This window comes from Loxodonta africana, chromosome 3, assembly GCF_030014295.1.
Source record: "Loxodonta africana isolate mLoxAfr1 chromosome 3, mLoxAfr1.hap2, whole genome shotgun sequence".
NCBI lineage: Eukaryota > Metazoa > Chordata > Mammalia > Proboscidea > Elephantidae > Loxodonta > Loxodonta africana.
In genome coordinates, this window is record NC_087344.1 from 192139262 (window position 1) to 192155347 (window position 16086).

The 16086-nt window shown below is 49.7% G+C and overlaps 1 protein-coding gene across 2 annotated transcripts in view; it reads left to right on the top strand.

Moving 5' to 3' along the window:
- The first annotated feature begins 7158 nt into the window (after nt 1-7158).
- KIRREL1 (kirre like nephrin family adhesion molecule 1) overlaps nt 7159-16086 on the top strand; it is a 115420-nt gene continuing 106492 nt past the window's right edge. For both annotated transcript variants that reach the window (XM_010594855.3, XM_010594856.3), the window contains exon 1: nt 7159-7609. In XM_010594855.3, the coding sequence (XP_010593157.1) occupies nt 7558-7609 (52 nt within the window). In that variant the 5' untranslated portion in view covers nt 7159-7557. The remainder of the gene's footprint in view (nt 7610-16086) is intronic.

Below are 16086 nucleotides of genomic sequence, written 5' to 3' on the forward strand. Positions count from 1 at the left end.
CCTGGCAGGTGCTGCTAGGCTTATTCCCTGGCACAGAGGCTGGAAAGCCAGTGGGAGCAGGGAGGAGTGTCACTGGCTTGGAGCATGGTTGTCACGTGAAATAAGGGCCACCATGACATGTGTAGGGAATGGGAGTTAGTAGATAGGTCTTCGACCCTAGGCCTTGGAAGAAATCCTGGCTGGAAATGGGCTCTAGAGTTTCAAGAAGCAGTTCTCAAACAGGAAGCATTTACAGAACACCCCTATGTATGGGACCCTACGGTAGTATATCTAGGAAATGGTCCCTGACTTCATATTGGAGGCAGAGTGTCACAATACCATGGTATCAGAGTTGGCAGGAAACCGAGGTTCAAAGAAGGGAACTGTCTTATCTAAAACCATACTTCCAGCGTTGGCCGGAGATCCTAATTCTCAATACTCAACTCTCGACAAAGTTTCTTTGGTGCTTCCAAGCTGAGTTAAGTAACCCCCACTCTGTATTCTTAAAAGGCATGGGCATTTTTCTACCTCTGCACTTCTCAACTCTTGGAATTATCTGGCAGCCTTTGCCACTAGACAATGAGTTCCTGGAGAACCAGGGGTGTACTTTATTCATCTTTGTATCCCAGGTGCTTAACCTAGTGCTTGGCATAGAATAAGCTTTCAATATACTATACATTTTGTGGGATGGATAGATGGGTGAATGGATTAATGAACTAATTAATTAATTGATCTTAACCAAAACCCTTAGTAAGCCTACTTTTGGGGTTATAAGGGTTGGAGGAATTTTGTTAAGTGTTGTGTTTTTAATTAATGGTAGCTTTTTTTTTATAATCGGGGTTATGTAAGACAAACATTCATATTTCCATTCATATGAAGCTATTCTAACCTTAGCCTTAAGCTTACTATGATGTTCAGTTACCTTAACACAACTTCAGTCCACAATTCTGGCTGCCCACTTGGTCGTCTCTAGCTCACATGCAAGCATAAGTCACACCTTGTAACCCAGATCTGGTACTAAATGGATCCAATCACGGGTGTGTTAGGTCTTTGGGGAAATACTGGAAGTGCCAAAGGTCAAGAGACTGTGGATTTGGGAAAAGGATCTAAGGAAACTAAATTCCAAAGTAAAAAGATGAGAGACTCCCACCGCTTAGTAACCCCCTTCCTGCTCAATTGTGCATCTCTCCCTGATTTTCATGTACCTGCAGGAGATCAGAGCTACATAATGTTCAGAGCTGTTTGAGTGTAAGGGACACCTTTGGTGATGAAAGTGTTTGGAATGAAGGCCTGCAGACCTACCTCTGGAAAAAATCAGCCATTGCCAACCCTATGTAGCACGGTTCTGCTCTGACACACATGAGGTTGCCATGAGTTGGAATCAACTCCAAGGCAAGTGATTTGGTTGTTTTTGTCTGTCTGTCTGTCTATCTGTCTGTCTGTCTTTGGGGATGCAGAGGTGGGAAAGTAGGAGGTAATGAGATATGAGGGCAAATCCTGGCCTGGGAGGTGGGAGGCCTGGAGTCTGGTCCTGGCTCTATTACAACTGGGTTTCCAGCCTTTGACAAATCCTTTTCCTGTCTTGAAGGGGAATCAACTTCATGTTGTGTGAGGCCTCATCCTGTTCTGAAGCTTGACATTTGAGGCTTTAGTTCACGTTACTTTCTCCATTTTTTTCCTAATTAAGTCTGGTCCCCAATCTCCCCTCCCCCATTCACCCACCTCCCTACTGATAACCTCAGTGCCCCTGCCCTGGGGTCTCTGAACCCAAATCTTCTTCCTTCTTTCTCTGAGCAGGTCTTCTCAACTGGGCTGCTCATTTGAAGCAGGGATCTTCCAGTCCCTTTGAGCTCAGGCAATGAAATCCTCATTAAACCTAATAAGAGATAACTGGTCCATTTAGCACAAATTGTCTCCCTATGTTGGAGCTGGAATATGAAGCATTGAAAAGGGAAGTGCTGCGAATGGGTGGTATGGAATGGACCACGGTTGTTCACAGGCAGTCTGGGCCCATGGGAAACACACCAGGGGAGCCTGTCTTTGCTAAGGTCATCTTTTCCCAGCTCCTGCCTCTGAGCAGCTTCAACCCATCCAGATCATCTCTCTCTAAATCTTTTGGACATTCTTTCTCAGTGGCCAGTCCTTCCTGGTGTCGAACCTTTATTCCTTTTACTGTAATAGCAGCACCCCTCCCTGAAATATCCTCTGACACCCTATCTCCATCCATGAGCCTTGACCTCCTTGGTCCACCTTGCCCGTCTAGTCGAGGCTAAGGATGGCCATCCAGTGACCCCACAGCCGCCTAGCACGCCTGGTTTCTGTGACTTCCACTCTCAGCCTCATAATTCAAATGCATCAGTTTCCAGGCCCAGAATTCCTCTCCCTGCACCTTTGTAGAACCAAGTGCTCTTTCAGAGGGACCAGACCTGGCTGGACCCAGACTCAGGACCCCCCAGGCCACCAAGGAGTGGTCCCACTGCTTAGACTGGTGCTCCTTTCTTCCTGCCTCCACCCTCTCCCTTCACAGTGCAGATTGGAGTCCCTCTCCATTGTCATTCAGGCTGTCCCTTGCCTCTGTCATTATTTTGTGTATCTCAAATGCATCTGAAGGAAAAGAAGAACAAGAGGACTGTGAAAGCAGAGCGCTCAATGCCCAATACCTGGAAGGACATATGCAGCCACCTGGACTGTAAGACATTAAAGTAGGGAAGGAATGAAGAAGCGCCTCCTTTGCTGGGAGGACTGATGGGGACTGGGCACCTGTCTTCACTGCTCTGGGGTACAGGCACTGCAGCAGGGGGAGGGCCATGGTGACCTCTGCTGGTCTCTCACCCTGGGGACTCAGGGTCTCCTTTATGGTCAGGATTATTCTCCAGACTAGGAATCAGGAGCTTGGCCTTTCTCATCTGTGTCTCTGGTGAGCAGCAGGGAACCAATCTTCCTCTCCCTCTAGGGGGAAAGAGGACAATTTATAGAATTCTTCTGCCATTCTTAGCCCTCGTTGAGACAAAGAATTCATTTCCATTTCTCAGAGAGCTTCTTCCGCAGATGGTCATAAATTGCCTGCCTGCTCACTCCCTGACCTCTTGATCTTTTTGCTTTTGCGCTCAAAAAATTATTACTATTTCTCTTAACTCCATATATAACCTTTGGCAGCTTCTCTCTCTCTCTCTTTTTTTTTTTTTTTTTAGCATCCTCAGGGATTACTGCCACCGCCTCCATGCCCACATGCATCTATCTGGGCAAGGCCCTGTACGTGGGGCTGAGGACAAATCCAGCAGGAGGAAGATTCAAAAGGCCCCTGCTTTGAGGAGCTCCAAAATGGAAAATAATCACGGCTAATATTTACTGGGATTCCTGGATGGCGCAGACGGATAATGAGTTTGGCTGCTAACCGAAAAGTTGGAGGCTTGAGTCCAGCCAGAAGCATCTTGGGAGAAAGTCCTGGTAATCTGTTTCCAAAAAAGTCAGCCATTGAAAACCCTACGGAGCACAGTTCTACTCTGACACACAGAAGGTCGCCATGAGTCTGAGCTGACTCATTGGCAAACTGGTACTGGTAGTATCTACTAGGATTTACTGAATGCCTAGGACTGTTCTAACAACTGTATGGATGTTAACTCACTGAACCCTCACAAGAACCCCATAAAGTAAGTACTGTTATTAGCCCCGTCATCAGATGAAGAAAACAAGGAATAGTGAAGTTAAGTAATTAACCTGCCCATGGTCACACAGAAAGTAAGGGGCAAAACCTGGAGCCGAATCCCCACTTTGGCCTGGGTTCACTGTCCATGTGCTTTGTTTTCAACCACCTTGCTGCCTGTCTGATGGGGCAGGAGTACCCAACTTCTTCCCTGCCCTTGGGGAGCTCCAGGCTAAGGGGCTCAAAAATTAATCCAATTAGACAGAATTGTGAACATTAGTGCTGGAGAGATGAGGGATGGGACAGAGTTGGAGGAGCTTAACTGGAGTTCCTGCCAGGAGGAGAGGGTGATGCAGGGTTGGCAGTAAGCAGAAAACAGCTGGTGGCAAGAAGAGGGCAGGGCTGAGAGGAATGCCTAGGAAGCAGGGGTTTGCTTACATTGGTGGGGCCAACCTTGGTGCCCATTGGAATCACCTGGGGAGTTATTTAAAAATACTGACACTTGGCCTTTGCCCCCAAACAACTGATTAATCACTGGGGATGAGGCCAAGACACTAGTGTTCTTAGAAGTCTTTCAGGAGATTCTAATGCATAGCTGGTGTTGAGGACCACTAGCTGGGCTGGGGGCTTAAACTCAGGGACCTGGGGGTGGTGAGTGGGATTATGTGGAGGGGATCCTGGAGAAGTGAGTTTGCTGTGAAGCGAGCCAGTGAGGATTTGAGATTAAAGGGAGAGGGGCAAGGGAAGTTAAAGGACCAGAGAGAACTGTCTTAGGGATGGTGTCTGCTTTAGCTGGTATGAGAGCGAGCGGGAGAAACCTGGCTCCTTTGTTACTAAGGTTTAGGGGTAAAATAGGAGGCTGGTTTCCTGGGCTCTTCCCAGACAGAAGCATGCAGGCATGGAGGAGGAAGCAATAATCCTTAAGGACAAAAAAATCAAAAGCTTTGATAGTAGTATATACATACAATAGAATATTACTTAGCCAGAAAGAGAAATGGAATTCTGACACATGCTACAATGTGATGCATCTTGAAAACATTATGTTGAGTGAAGTAAGTCAGACAGAAGAGGACAAATATTGTATGACCCCACTTACATGAAATATCTAGAATAGAGAAATGCACAGAGACAAATGTATAGAGACAAGAGGTTACCAGGGACTAGGAGAAGGACGGAATGGAAGTTATTGCTGAAGGAGTACTAAGTCTCTATTTTGGGTGATGTAAAATTTTAGAAATGGATATTGGTGATGGTTGCCCAACGTGGTGAATGTAATTAAGGTCACTGAATTGTACACTTAAAATGGCAAACTTTTGGTTACGTATATTTCACCACAATAAAATTAAGGGAAAAAAAAAAAAGCTTGGACGATCTAGACTCTCTTCACACTGAAAATTACCGCCAAACCTGGATGTCAGAAGTGGGAAGACAGGCAAGGAGCACTAAGCTCAGGGTAGTATCTTCTCCTGCATCTGGACTTTCTCTTCTTAACAATTTCTTAAACCCCTGTCACTGTAACTCTCTTCTCCACGCACCTTCATATGGAGTGGAAAGGAACAAAGACCGGCTCATTGATACCCCAAGCACACTCCTACCTCAGGGTCTTTGCATTTCCCATACCTGGTACATCCTCCCTTCAGATGCCTGCGTAGCCGAACCCCTCTCCTCCTTGAATTCTCTGCTCAAATTGTCATTTTAGCAGAACAGCGTTCCTGGACTACCTATAAGAATATCCATTCCACCCTCCCTTCTACTCCCTGTTTCTCTTGTCCTGCTTTGTTTGTCTCCCATTGTATCTACAGTATTTAACACAACCTGATGTGTTTTTTCTCTTATAGTTTATTTTGTTGTTGCTGTACTCCGTCCTATAGGGTCGCTATGAGTTGGAATCAACCCGAGGGCACTGGGTTTTACTGGGGTTATACAACCTGACATATTTTTATATTTGTCTACGGCCTCTGTCTCTCCTCCAGAATAGAATACCATAATACCTTGAAGATGAACCAATTGTCTTTTTTTTTTTTTAATTGTTGTATCCCAGGGTCTAAAGAGATGATTGGAGCATAGTAGGCACTGAATAAAGATGTATGGAATGCATATTTAATGCATGAAAAAATGAAAGGCCCTTATGTGTCTGCATGTCGTTGAGTGTCTCTGTCTATACTTGTTTGTTTGGGGGATTGTATTCCTGTCTCTCTTAGCTGGGTATGGCTCTTTATTTGTGTGTTTGTGAACATATGTAGGATCCTCAAGGTATGTGCATCTCTGTGCTTCTGAATATGAGTGCGTGTGTTTTTCAGCTTGTGTTAGTGTGCCTTTTAGTTGCATGTGGATGGATGAGTGTGGCCCCTTCAGCCTGGTGTCAGGATCCCTGAAGGAAAGAAGAGTTGTGGCGTCCTTCCATCAGGAGAGGGCAGCAAAGAGCCATCCCCGTTCGCTTAGAGGCTGAAATCGAGAAATCTTGGCGGGGAGAGTTAGGGACCCAGGGGACCTAGAATCTGGGAGGAAAGAAGTGGAGACCTCTCTAGACCAGTGCAGTACTGTAAAGTTGTGCAATTCCTGTGACTCCGCTGTTATTTCTCCTCCACTCATTCCAGGGCTTCAGATGTTCAGGCACCCTGAGCGACCCTCTGAGCCCAAGCATCTGGTTTGAGGGTTTGGTGGAGGAGCTGGTTGCTAAACCAGGCTCTTAAGAAAGAAGAGACTTGTCCTGAACGCCCTCATTACTCTTTCCGGGCATTCCGCCCCTTTCCATTTCTTCCATCTTCGATCCCTGAGGATCTGCAACTCCTGCGTGCTTGGAGATCCTCTCGGTGGCAGCCCTTCCCCATGGCTTCTTTCAGCGAGGCCTTGGCCCTTCTAAGCCGTCGAGGTGGTTTCTGGGCGGGTGGATGCCCAAGACGAACAAAGGAAAAAATCAACTGCACCTCTTCCCGGCCCGCGAAGGACCCCCACACTAGCTGGTCCCACTGTGCGCTGGGTCAGGCCCCAGTGCAGGCCCAAGAGGACGATCTGATTCTCCAGCTCTGGGTTTTATAGGTGGGGAGAGGAATGTATCCCCCCTCCCCCGCCCCTCGGCATTCATTAGTCAACTGAGAATTCCCTATTTGGGAAAACCAGGGTTTTAATTCCGGGTGTTGGATTTTTTTTTTTTTTTAAGAGATCTTTATGCTTCCTAAACCACCCCCTGCTCCCTCCAAACACACACAAGACACACACCCAAAGGCACATGTACACTCACACAATCTTCCCACCATAGTCATCTTCTAGGCTAAAGGCTTCTTCCTCAGCAACCCCCTCCCCGCACCGTCCAAATCCACTGCCTAGTTCTGTAGCCCGGGACCAAGATTGATATATATATGGGGGGGGGGGTGCGGGTGGGCAGGGGTCCAGCCGTCCCTGTCCCAGTGCCAGCGCTTGCCACCTTTTGCCCTCAATTCCTTCCTGTCGTTGCTGTCCTTCTATCTCCGTTCTAGCGAGGAGTGTGTGTGTGTGTGTGTGTGTTAGTGCGCGCGCTGGGGGAGCAGGGGGAGGGGTTGTGGAGGGAGGCGCCGTCGGAGGAGAGTAGACGTCAGGAGGAGGGAGGGAGGGAAGGATAGAGGGAAGGAAGAGAACGGGAGAGAAGCACAGAGATCAAAAGAGAGCCAGAGAGATAAAGCTTGAGACGAGAGATAATAAAGGAGAGTGAGAGGGAAACAGGACCAGAAAAAGGACTGGGAGGCAAGAGGAATACGGAGGGAAGGGAAGTGAGTTTGTGCCCGCGCGCGCGCGCGCGCGCGCGCGTGTGTCTGTGTCTGTCCGTGTGTGTGTGTCTGTGTGTGCAGGGCAGGCGGGCGGGGGGCGGGCTCCGGGCTTCCCTCCTCCCCAGCCCGCTGCTCTCGCTCGCTCTCCAACTCCGGGCCCAGCCGCCGGCAGGCGCACAGCGGGCGGACAGCATGCTGAGCCTCCTCGTCTGGATCCTCACTCTCTCCGATACTTTCTCCCAAGGTAAGCCCCCCCGGTCCGCCCCAGACGCCCGCTGCCACTCCGGGGTGCGGGGAGCCCGCGGCCAGCCCCCGGGGGCGAGACGCCACGAGGCGGGGGCCGGGTCCCGGCGCGGAGCCCAGGCGGAGGGGCGAGGAGTCATGGGGACTGGGGAGAATGAGTTTCCCTTGATTTGCCCAAGTTGTTTCCTCTGGCTGCGCGGGAGAAAGGAGAATTGGGGCCGCGAGGGCCGGGGGTGGGAGTCAAAAAGGGACCCGAAGGCTCGAAGTCCTTTCCGGAGCCTCGGGCAGCCTTGCCTATCCCCACTCTGAGGCCGGGAGGCCGGACGCCCAGGTCCTGGCTAAAAGGAAGGCTGGGAAGAGAGTGAGATTTCAGCTGGGGGGTGGGGGGCGCGCGGAAAGCTGGGGAACCAGGCTCTCCGAGATGTTACAGAGGGAATCCCCGCCACCCCCGCCTAGCCCTTCGCGGGGGCCTGAGTCTGAGCCTTGGCTCCAGTCCGCCTAGGGCTGTCCCCTTCAGAGGGAGGGAGGGGTGCCTCGGGCCGGCTAGCGGGAATTTGGCACCCTGGCCCGCGGAGGCTCCGGGTGGGGAGCGGAGTTCTAAAGACAGCTTCAGCCCAGCATTGATTATGGAGGGGGTACCCGAAGGGGGTTGGTTAACACCCCACACGAGGTCAGGAAAGTGTTGATGTCTGGGAGTTGTTTGGGACCGGCAGGGGAGAGGCTAGGAGGTGAGGAGGATTGTTGAGAGATAGGAGGATGTTACTCTGGCCTGGGGCAGGGCTGTGTGGGGGGAGGGCAGGGGCTGAGGAACCCATGGCCCAGGCTCCAGCCAGGTCCCAGGTCTGTGGGAGTGAGTCCTTGCCTCCAGGGTCTGACCCTAAGGAAGATTTAATCCACTGAGCTCTCCCCACTCCCCCACCCCAAAATGGAGCTGACACACAGAAATTGACACACAAACACCATAAAACAGTCACAGACACTGAGACAGACCACTCACCTTCTGAAACACAGACATACCCACAAACATTACCTACTCTGAGACAGACACATATACACAAAGACGCCGACACCTCCGAAGAAGACACTCAGATTCCTCCCCCACATCGCACACGCTCACGCTCGCTCACACATGCACCCAAACACATCACAACTCACATACACAGGACATGTATGCATGCAGACATTTGCAGGGACACAGACACACTTGTACACAGAAACCCTCCCACAGATACCAGCCCTCCAGCAGACAAAGAAACTTGAACAGAGGTTCATATAGGCAGATACCTATGGAGATGTACAGGCTACAAAATGGAGGAGGTGGTCTTTTGGGGAGGGGGGAACCTGGAGAGCAGGAAGTCAGCTTGGGTAGAAGAGTTTCGGGCATTGCCCTGCTCTCAGTTTCCTTCCTGGGCTTGTGGGTACCTGTTTTGGGGTGGGATGTTCCACTGGACCCTTCCTCTCCTTGCCTAGCCCCTCCCCAGCTCAGAAGGCAAAGCCTGGCTTAGTTGGGTGGTGGGGAGCAGCACTTGTTCCATCTTTCCCCATAGGGCACCCAGGCCCCCCACCTCTTAATGTATGGGAAGGGCACATATCTGTGATGTGAGCCCAGAGTGGGAGGTGGTGCTGGGGGACAGGAGGCAGCCTGGCCCTGGGGTCCGTGGGCCAGGCCAGCCACTTGGCAGAAAGTTGGGAAGATGACTTAAGTTCTGACTTGGTTCAGCCGGGCTGCTAGAGAGAGAGAGCAGTGGGAGGCCCCAGGGAGGCCGGGAAGGGGCAGCTGGGTCAGTATGGGTGTGTGTTGGGGGCAAGCTTCTGTCTGCCCCATTTCTGCAGCCCTCACATGTCAGCAGTGTGGATACAAATGAGCTTCAAGGAACAAAAGCTGCAGTTAACAAACAGGAGAGACATGTGGATGTGGACTGCATGGGGCAGAAACGGTCAGAAGGAGCAGTGTGTGTTGTGTGTCTCGCTCCCTTTGGAGAGGAGGAGGCCTTAGGGAACTGTGAGCCCCCACCTACCTATCTCCAACTGGGGTGAGAACAAGGCCTGAGGAAAGTGTGCAAAAGTATTTGGGATGGAGGAGGGGCTGCACAGAAAAGAAAGAGAAGAGACAGGAGAGGTGAGAAAATCACCATTAAGTGTTTCTGAGAAGCTGACTGAGGAGGTGGGGAGGAGTCAGGGAGGGCAGGAGTGGGGATCTGTGGAGACTGGGACACTCATGGTATGGGGGGGTGGCAGGACCCTTCCCCTTAGCCTCCATCCTTAGAAAGAAAGACTTCTAGGTCAAGGACTTGGGCAGGAAGAGTGGAAAGGGGGGGAGGGGAGGAGTTAAGGAATGGTGTTGGGTGAATGGGAAAGGGGGGAGAAGGTGGGAAGAGAAGGGCATAGAATTGAGGGAAGCAGAGGGAAGAGGGAAGGGGAGATTCAGCATAGGCTGGGAAATAAAAATTGCATTTTAAAGAATTTCAATGGGCTTCATCAATCTTCGTTTTTCACTAAATAATTTTCTGTATCTTATCTAAATGAAAACCATTATCCTTCCCCCGTTTCCATCATGCGCCGGCTCCTCAGACTGATTGCGCCGAAAATTGAAATATTTATTCATTTTCTGGGAGATTTTCTCATTCCCCAGTCTTGGGGAGGAGAAATTGAAAAAGAAAGATTATAGCTAATCAGAGCAATGTGGAATGACAGGCCTGCTAGGGTGGGAGCTGCCTCCAGAGGGGGTGGAGGGGCATGGGAGGAAAATCTGTCCCTCCAGCCCCCAGGCATCCCCCTGGCATCCCCGCTGCTGCTTTTAAGTGGGGTGAGGGGTGAAGGGAAGAGGTCCTGAGGGTCTCCTAAATTCCCAGTGTTCAATTCCCTGAGTGCAGCCACATCCTGGCAGAGAACAGCGAGATTAGAAGGAGAGTTGGGGACCCGCTTTCCCCTTTCTGTGCTACACACAGACACACACACTCCACATGTCCTGCTTCCACCTGCCCAGCCCAGCCCAGCGCAGGGTCTTGAGGTTGGGGAAGAGGCCAGGGGAGACGTGGCAGAAATCAGGATATGAGGCTCCTCTCCTTGACCTTGATTGGAGTCTAGCTTCTGTCTTCTACTCACTGAGGCCCAAAGGGAGGGTGTGAACCAAATACTCAGTGCCTGATTTTTTTTTTTTTTTTTGATGTTAGCTCTAGCCACAGCTTTGGAGCCCAGAGAACCGAGGTCAGGAGGAGGAGGAGGCATCTAGGCTTCTCACCTTCTGCTAGTTACTGTGGTTGTAGCTGGTGGTTGGTTGTCCAGGCTCTGCCTTTGGTTCTCTGGTGGCACAGAGGTGAGGAAGTCCAGCCACTGGTCCCCTGCTCTTACCCTCTTGACATGAGAACTGTGTACTCTGATGCTCCTCTAGAACCTCTTTATATACCCTGGGACCAAGTCTTAATTTCTCTTTTATCTGACGGTCTCTGGCATAGTGCTGTGTACACAGTGGTGGTTGTTAGTTGCTTTTGAGTCAGTTCCAACTTATAATGACACCATGTATAACAGAATGAAGTGTTGCCTAGCCTGCACCATCTTCATGATCTTAATATGTTCCAGTCCGTTGTTGTGGCCATTGTGGTCTCTTCTGACCTAGGGAGCTCATCTTGTAGCACTATACAAGACAATAATCCATAGGGTTTTCATTGGCTAATTTTTGGAATTAGATAGCCAGGCTTTTCTTCCTAGTCTGTCATAGTCTGAAAACTCCACTGAACCCTGTCCACCAGGAGTAACCCTGCTGGTATTTGAAATACAGGTAGCATAGCTTCCAGCATCATACCAACACACAAACCACTGAAGTGTGACAAACTGGCAGACAGATGGTAAGTGCCCCTTAAATATCTGACCAATCGATTGATTTGATGACAGTGCCGTCGTGTTGGCAGGAGGCAGTGTTCAATGCTGATTAAATTACAAACTCTCGCCAGCTCCCCAGTTAAACTCCATTTCTGCTACTTGGTAGTCTCGTGAGCTTGACCAAGTTATGTGCCTTCTCTGTGCCTCAGCTTGCTCAAGTGTGCAGTAAGGATAGTAATGACACTCATAGGGTTGTTATGACAGTTAAGTTACTAATACATGTCAAATGCGTGGAACAGTGTTTCTGGCACTGAGAAAAGTGCTCATAAATGCACGCTGTTCGAACTTTGTGGCTGGACATAAGTGGATAGGCAGCTGACTTGTCTGCCCCTCATTTCTAGCTCCTCTCTTTGATCCTTTTTTTGTTTTCTAGCCCCAGCTGCCCAGGTTCCAGCCTCACCTCTTTGTATCTCTCATGGAGAGAACTGGGTTGTGGCAGACCCAGAAGGCAAAACTGACCAGCTTCTCCCTTGTTGGAGGAATTCCTCAGAAAAGGTCTGGGAAAGGGGCTTGAGGAGAGAGCGGAGTGGAAGAGGTTAGCATTTGAGTGAGAAGCAACCAGAGCTCTTGTGTGAAATGCGGAGGGATGCTAGCCCTAAGGTGGCAGCATTTCAGAACCCGGAAATAACACGGATCATTTACTGAGCGCCTAAATGAGCACTGGTGCTAACTGCTTTGCGTGCATTGTCTAATTCCATCTGTACAACAGGCCCCTGGGATCCACTGTATCATTATTCCCACTTCATGAATGAGAAACTGAGGCTTAGATCTTGTTGGTCGGTAGGGGAACCAGATGATCCCAAAGCCTGTGCTCTTCCCCTTCGCCAGAGATTCCACATGCTGACTGGGATTGAAATGGGACAGGGTTTTTACTGGTCCACGGCTGGACAAGCACAAGGGGGAAAAGGGAGTCAGTTTCTCATAAAAGTAAAACAAAACAAAGCAAAACAAAACCTATCGCCATCAAGTCAATCCCGACTCAAAGAGACCCTATAGGAGAGAGTAGAACTGCCACATAGGGTTTCCAAGGAGCGGCTGGTCGATTTGAACTGCCGACGCTTTGGTTAGCACCTAATCTCTTAACTGCTGTACCACCAGGGCTCCTCATAAAGGTAAACTCACTCAAAATTTTAAACAACTCTTTATTCTGGTTTTCTGTCCTAACTGGTGAATGACTGCTTGTTTTTTAAAGGAGTTTACTTGGTTAATAAAAAGACTCCAAATCTCGTGTTGATGCCTCATATAAAACGCAGCCTTATTGGTCCATGAACTACAAATTTGGGAACTATCGCTGTACCATGCTAGGCTGACTCCTGAAAAGGCTGGAGTGATACAGAGGCAAGGTGTGGAGTACTGAGTGAGGTCTGGGGAGAATCCCAGGACAGGGGGTCTCCTAAATGTACTCGCTTCAGCTTCCAAACCATCCCAGTCCCTGGCAGACAAGAGGTTGGGGTCTTGGCTAGCTTGTTCCAACCTGCCCCCGAGGGACTCAGTCCAACATCCCAGCCTGTAGGTTTCCGAGCCCGTACCGCAGCACCCGCCTGGCCTCCATGGGTAAAAAGTGATCATAGGAAGCTGGCTTCCGTACCAAAGCATCAAAGTTACCCATTATCAAATTCCTACTGTGTATTTTCATATTCATTGTTCCTTTTAACAGCCAAGTGAAGTTAATGTAATCCTCATTTTATAGATGAGGAAACCAAAGCTGAGAGTTTAAGTAACTTGCTCAAGGCCATATGTCTAGTTTTAGATCCCAGACTCAAATGCTCTTTCGTCTCACGACAGAGCCACACTGTGCTGGTAACCTCAACTGTGGAACCACTTTCCCGTACTTCCCATAGAGTTAGAAACTGTGGAAGGGAGAGAAGGGGAGTCTGGGCCTTCCTTCCCCTGGTTCCCACAGTGGCAGATGGGTTCCTCCTGGTGCCTCGCTCAGCCAGTTCCCATCTCTGGAGCCTCAAGCCCACATCCATCCCCCTGCATTGCTTTGATGACCACCCATGAGGCAAAAACTTAGATGTCAGGATACAGGTTTTATTCAGGAAGATGGGAGTTTTACATATTGCCCCTTGTCAGAGGATGTTCGTAAGGCCCCAACCCCCTTCCCTCCCACCCTTGGAGCCTTTTAACCTTGCATTTGTTTAGTGCTTTCCAGTTTTAGCAACTCGTTCACTTGTGCCATGCATTTGATAGAGGTATGTGATCATCCCATGATGTAGGCAGGGTAGTTTCTTCTTTACTGAGTAGATGAGGAAACGAAGACCTAGAGAGGTTAAAAGACTTGCTAAGGGGTGGAAGGTGGACAGGAGGGAGGGAAGAGGGAGCAAATTCCTTAACCTCCTCAATTTCTGGTAGCCATTTCCAGCTGAGGCTCTGGAAATTCTTTCCGTGTCTCCAGAGATGAGAAAGCTGTGCCCTTCCCAACCTACCTACCGGCTCCTGCCTGGTTTCTTCCCAGGGACTCTGGGCAAGTTTACTTGGCAGTCTCCTGGAGGAGGCTTTGACCTGAAAAGATAAGGACGATGGGGTGCTAGATCATCTCAGCGGTGGAAGAGCTGCCATCCTGAAATGTGAAGCCAGGGAGAGGCCACTCGGGTCAAGAGTAGGAGAATGGGCTTTCTCAGAGAGAAGGAGGTGATTCACTTTTGTGGAGGGCCTCCTGTGTTTTACATATATTAGTAACTGATTGGCTACTGATGATTGGTTAATGTAGATATCACTATGCCCATTTTACAGATGGGCAAAGAGGGACCCATAGAAGTTAAGCGACTTGCCCAAGATTATACAGCTAATAAGTGACAACCAGAATGCTCCTTAGAAGCAAAGATGGCGAGACTGTGTCTTATATACTTTGGACATGTTGTCAGCAGGGATCAGTCTCTCGAGAGGGACATCATGCTCAGTAAAGTACAGGGTCAGTGGAAAGGAGGAAGACCCTCAGTGAGGTGGAATGACAGTGGCTGCAACAATGGGCTCAAGCATAACAATGATTGTGAGGATGGTGCAAGACTGGGCAGTGTTTTGTTCAGCAGTACATAGGATCACTATGAGTTGGAACCGACTCGATGGCACCTAACAACAACAAGTGAAAAAGTCAGCACTAGAATTGAAGCAGGGAAGTTGGCGTGGAGGTCGGTGACGAGTCCCAGAATGAAACTCCCGCACACTGTCACCTCCACCTCCTTGGTATTAGCGCTGCATGCATACACGCACATTCAGTTGCTCGTGTACTCACTTGCCACCCCACACACATGTGGACAGATACCTCTCCCCAGTCCGTCCATTCACCAGAGTGCTGGTGTGTAGCGGTGCCACATTTGTGTGCATTGTTTTTCCTCTGCTATAGCAGCCATCCTCAGTCCTAGAAGGCACCATGTTTGTCCCGTCCCGCATGCTTCGCATCCTTTCTGATGGGTAACACACACTACAAGGTTAACAAAGTCAGAACCTGTGGGCTCCCCATTCTGTGACCCTGGTCCCTGTCCAGCCTGCCGTCCCAATTGCTTGGCTCTTACACCTTTCCACTCCTGATTCACAGACAATGAGACCTGATTAAGTTCTTTGAGCACCCAGGATGAAAGCTGCTCTTCTCCCAGACGTGGCCAAAAACCACATTTTTCCTTCTTCCTTCCATCCCACTCCTTTTCCCTCCATCAGCTCTTTCACTAAGCTCCTGGTTTCTCCCTCCCTCAACCTTTAATTTCTTCAGCAGCTTTTATTAACCTCTGTCGTCTTCAGGGACTGGAGCCTCATCCCTCTCTGCCCTCCCTGAGCCCATTTGACAAAATTGGGATCATATTGAAATAAATGGGCCTTGCAGCCAGCCAGCTTCCTCAGGATTAAGAGTCTTAAATCCAGAGGTGGAAATCTCTAGTACTCCTTAGCAAATTCTGTGAGTTTCCCAGGAGATAATGCTGCTGCTTCATTCCTCTAGGGGCCTGGCTCTGGGGAAGGTGATGGGAGAACCTCCCAGGATGCAGTGGGGCCTGGTTTGAAGCCAGGAAAGGGGCAGCAGGAACCTGAACCTTCTTGCAGGTGGCACCCAGAGCCTAACTGGGCTGTCCAGGGAGGCTGTCCCACCTCAGGCTGGGTTAGGAATCCTAGATTCTTCTTCAGGGCTGGATCGTTTGATGCTTCTTCCTCCCCTGGGAATGAAGAGTGTATCCTCACTGGGAGATGTGTGGGCAGAGTAAGGAGTCATCTCATTCATTCAAAAGAAATGTATTGTGTACTTCCTATGTGCCAGGCACTGTGCCAGTGTTCTAAAAAATGAATAAAATACAATCCCCTACCCTTAAGAGTCTCACTTCGTGATTTCGGAGCAAATTACTTAATGTCAGTAGGCCTCAGTTTCCTCTTCCATACAATGGGGGGAATTAAATTTTTAAAATCAGCAAATGTGCATTGGTATTTGCAAAACATAGTGCTAGGCATTTTGGGGGATAAGAAAAAGAAAAAGGTCAGCATCTGGCCCCTCCCTTGTGAAAGCTTTTGGTGCCCCCACAGCAGTGACCCCTGTCAGAGCTGGAGAATTGGGAAGAAGGGAGTGTGCTGTGGGCTAAAGTGTCCAGGAAAGGCCCCACGGAGGAAGCGGGCCTA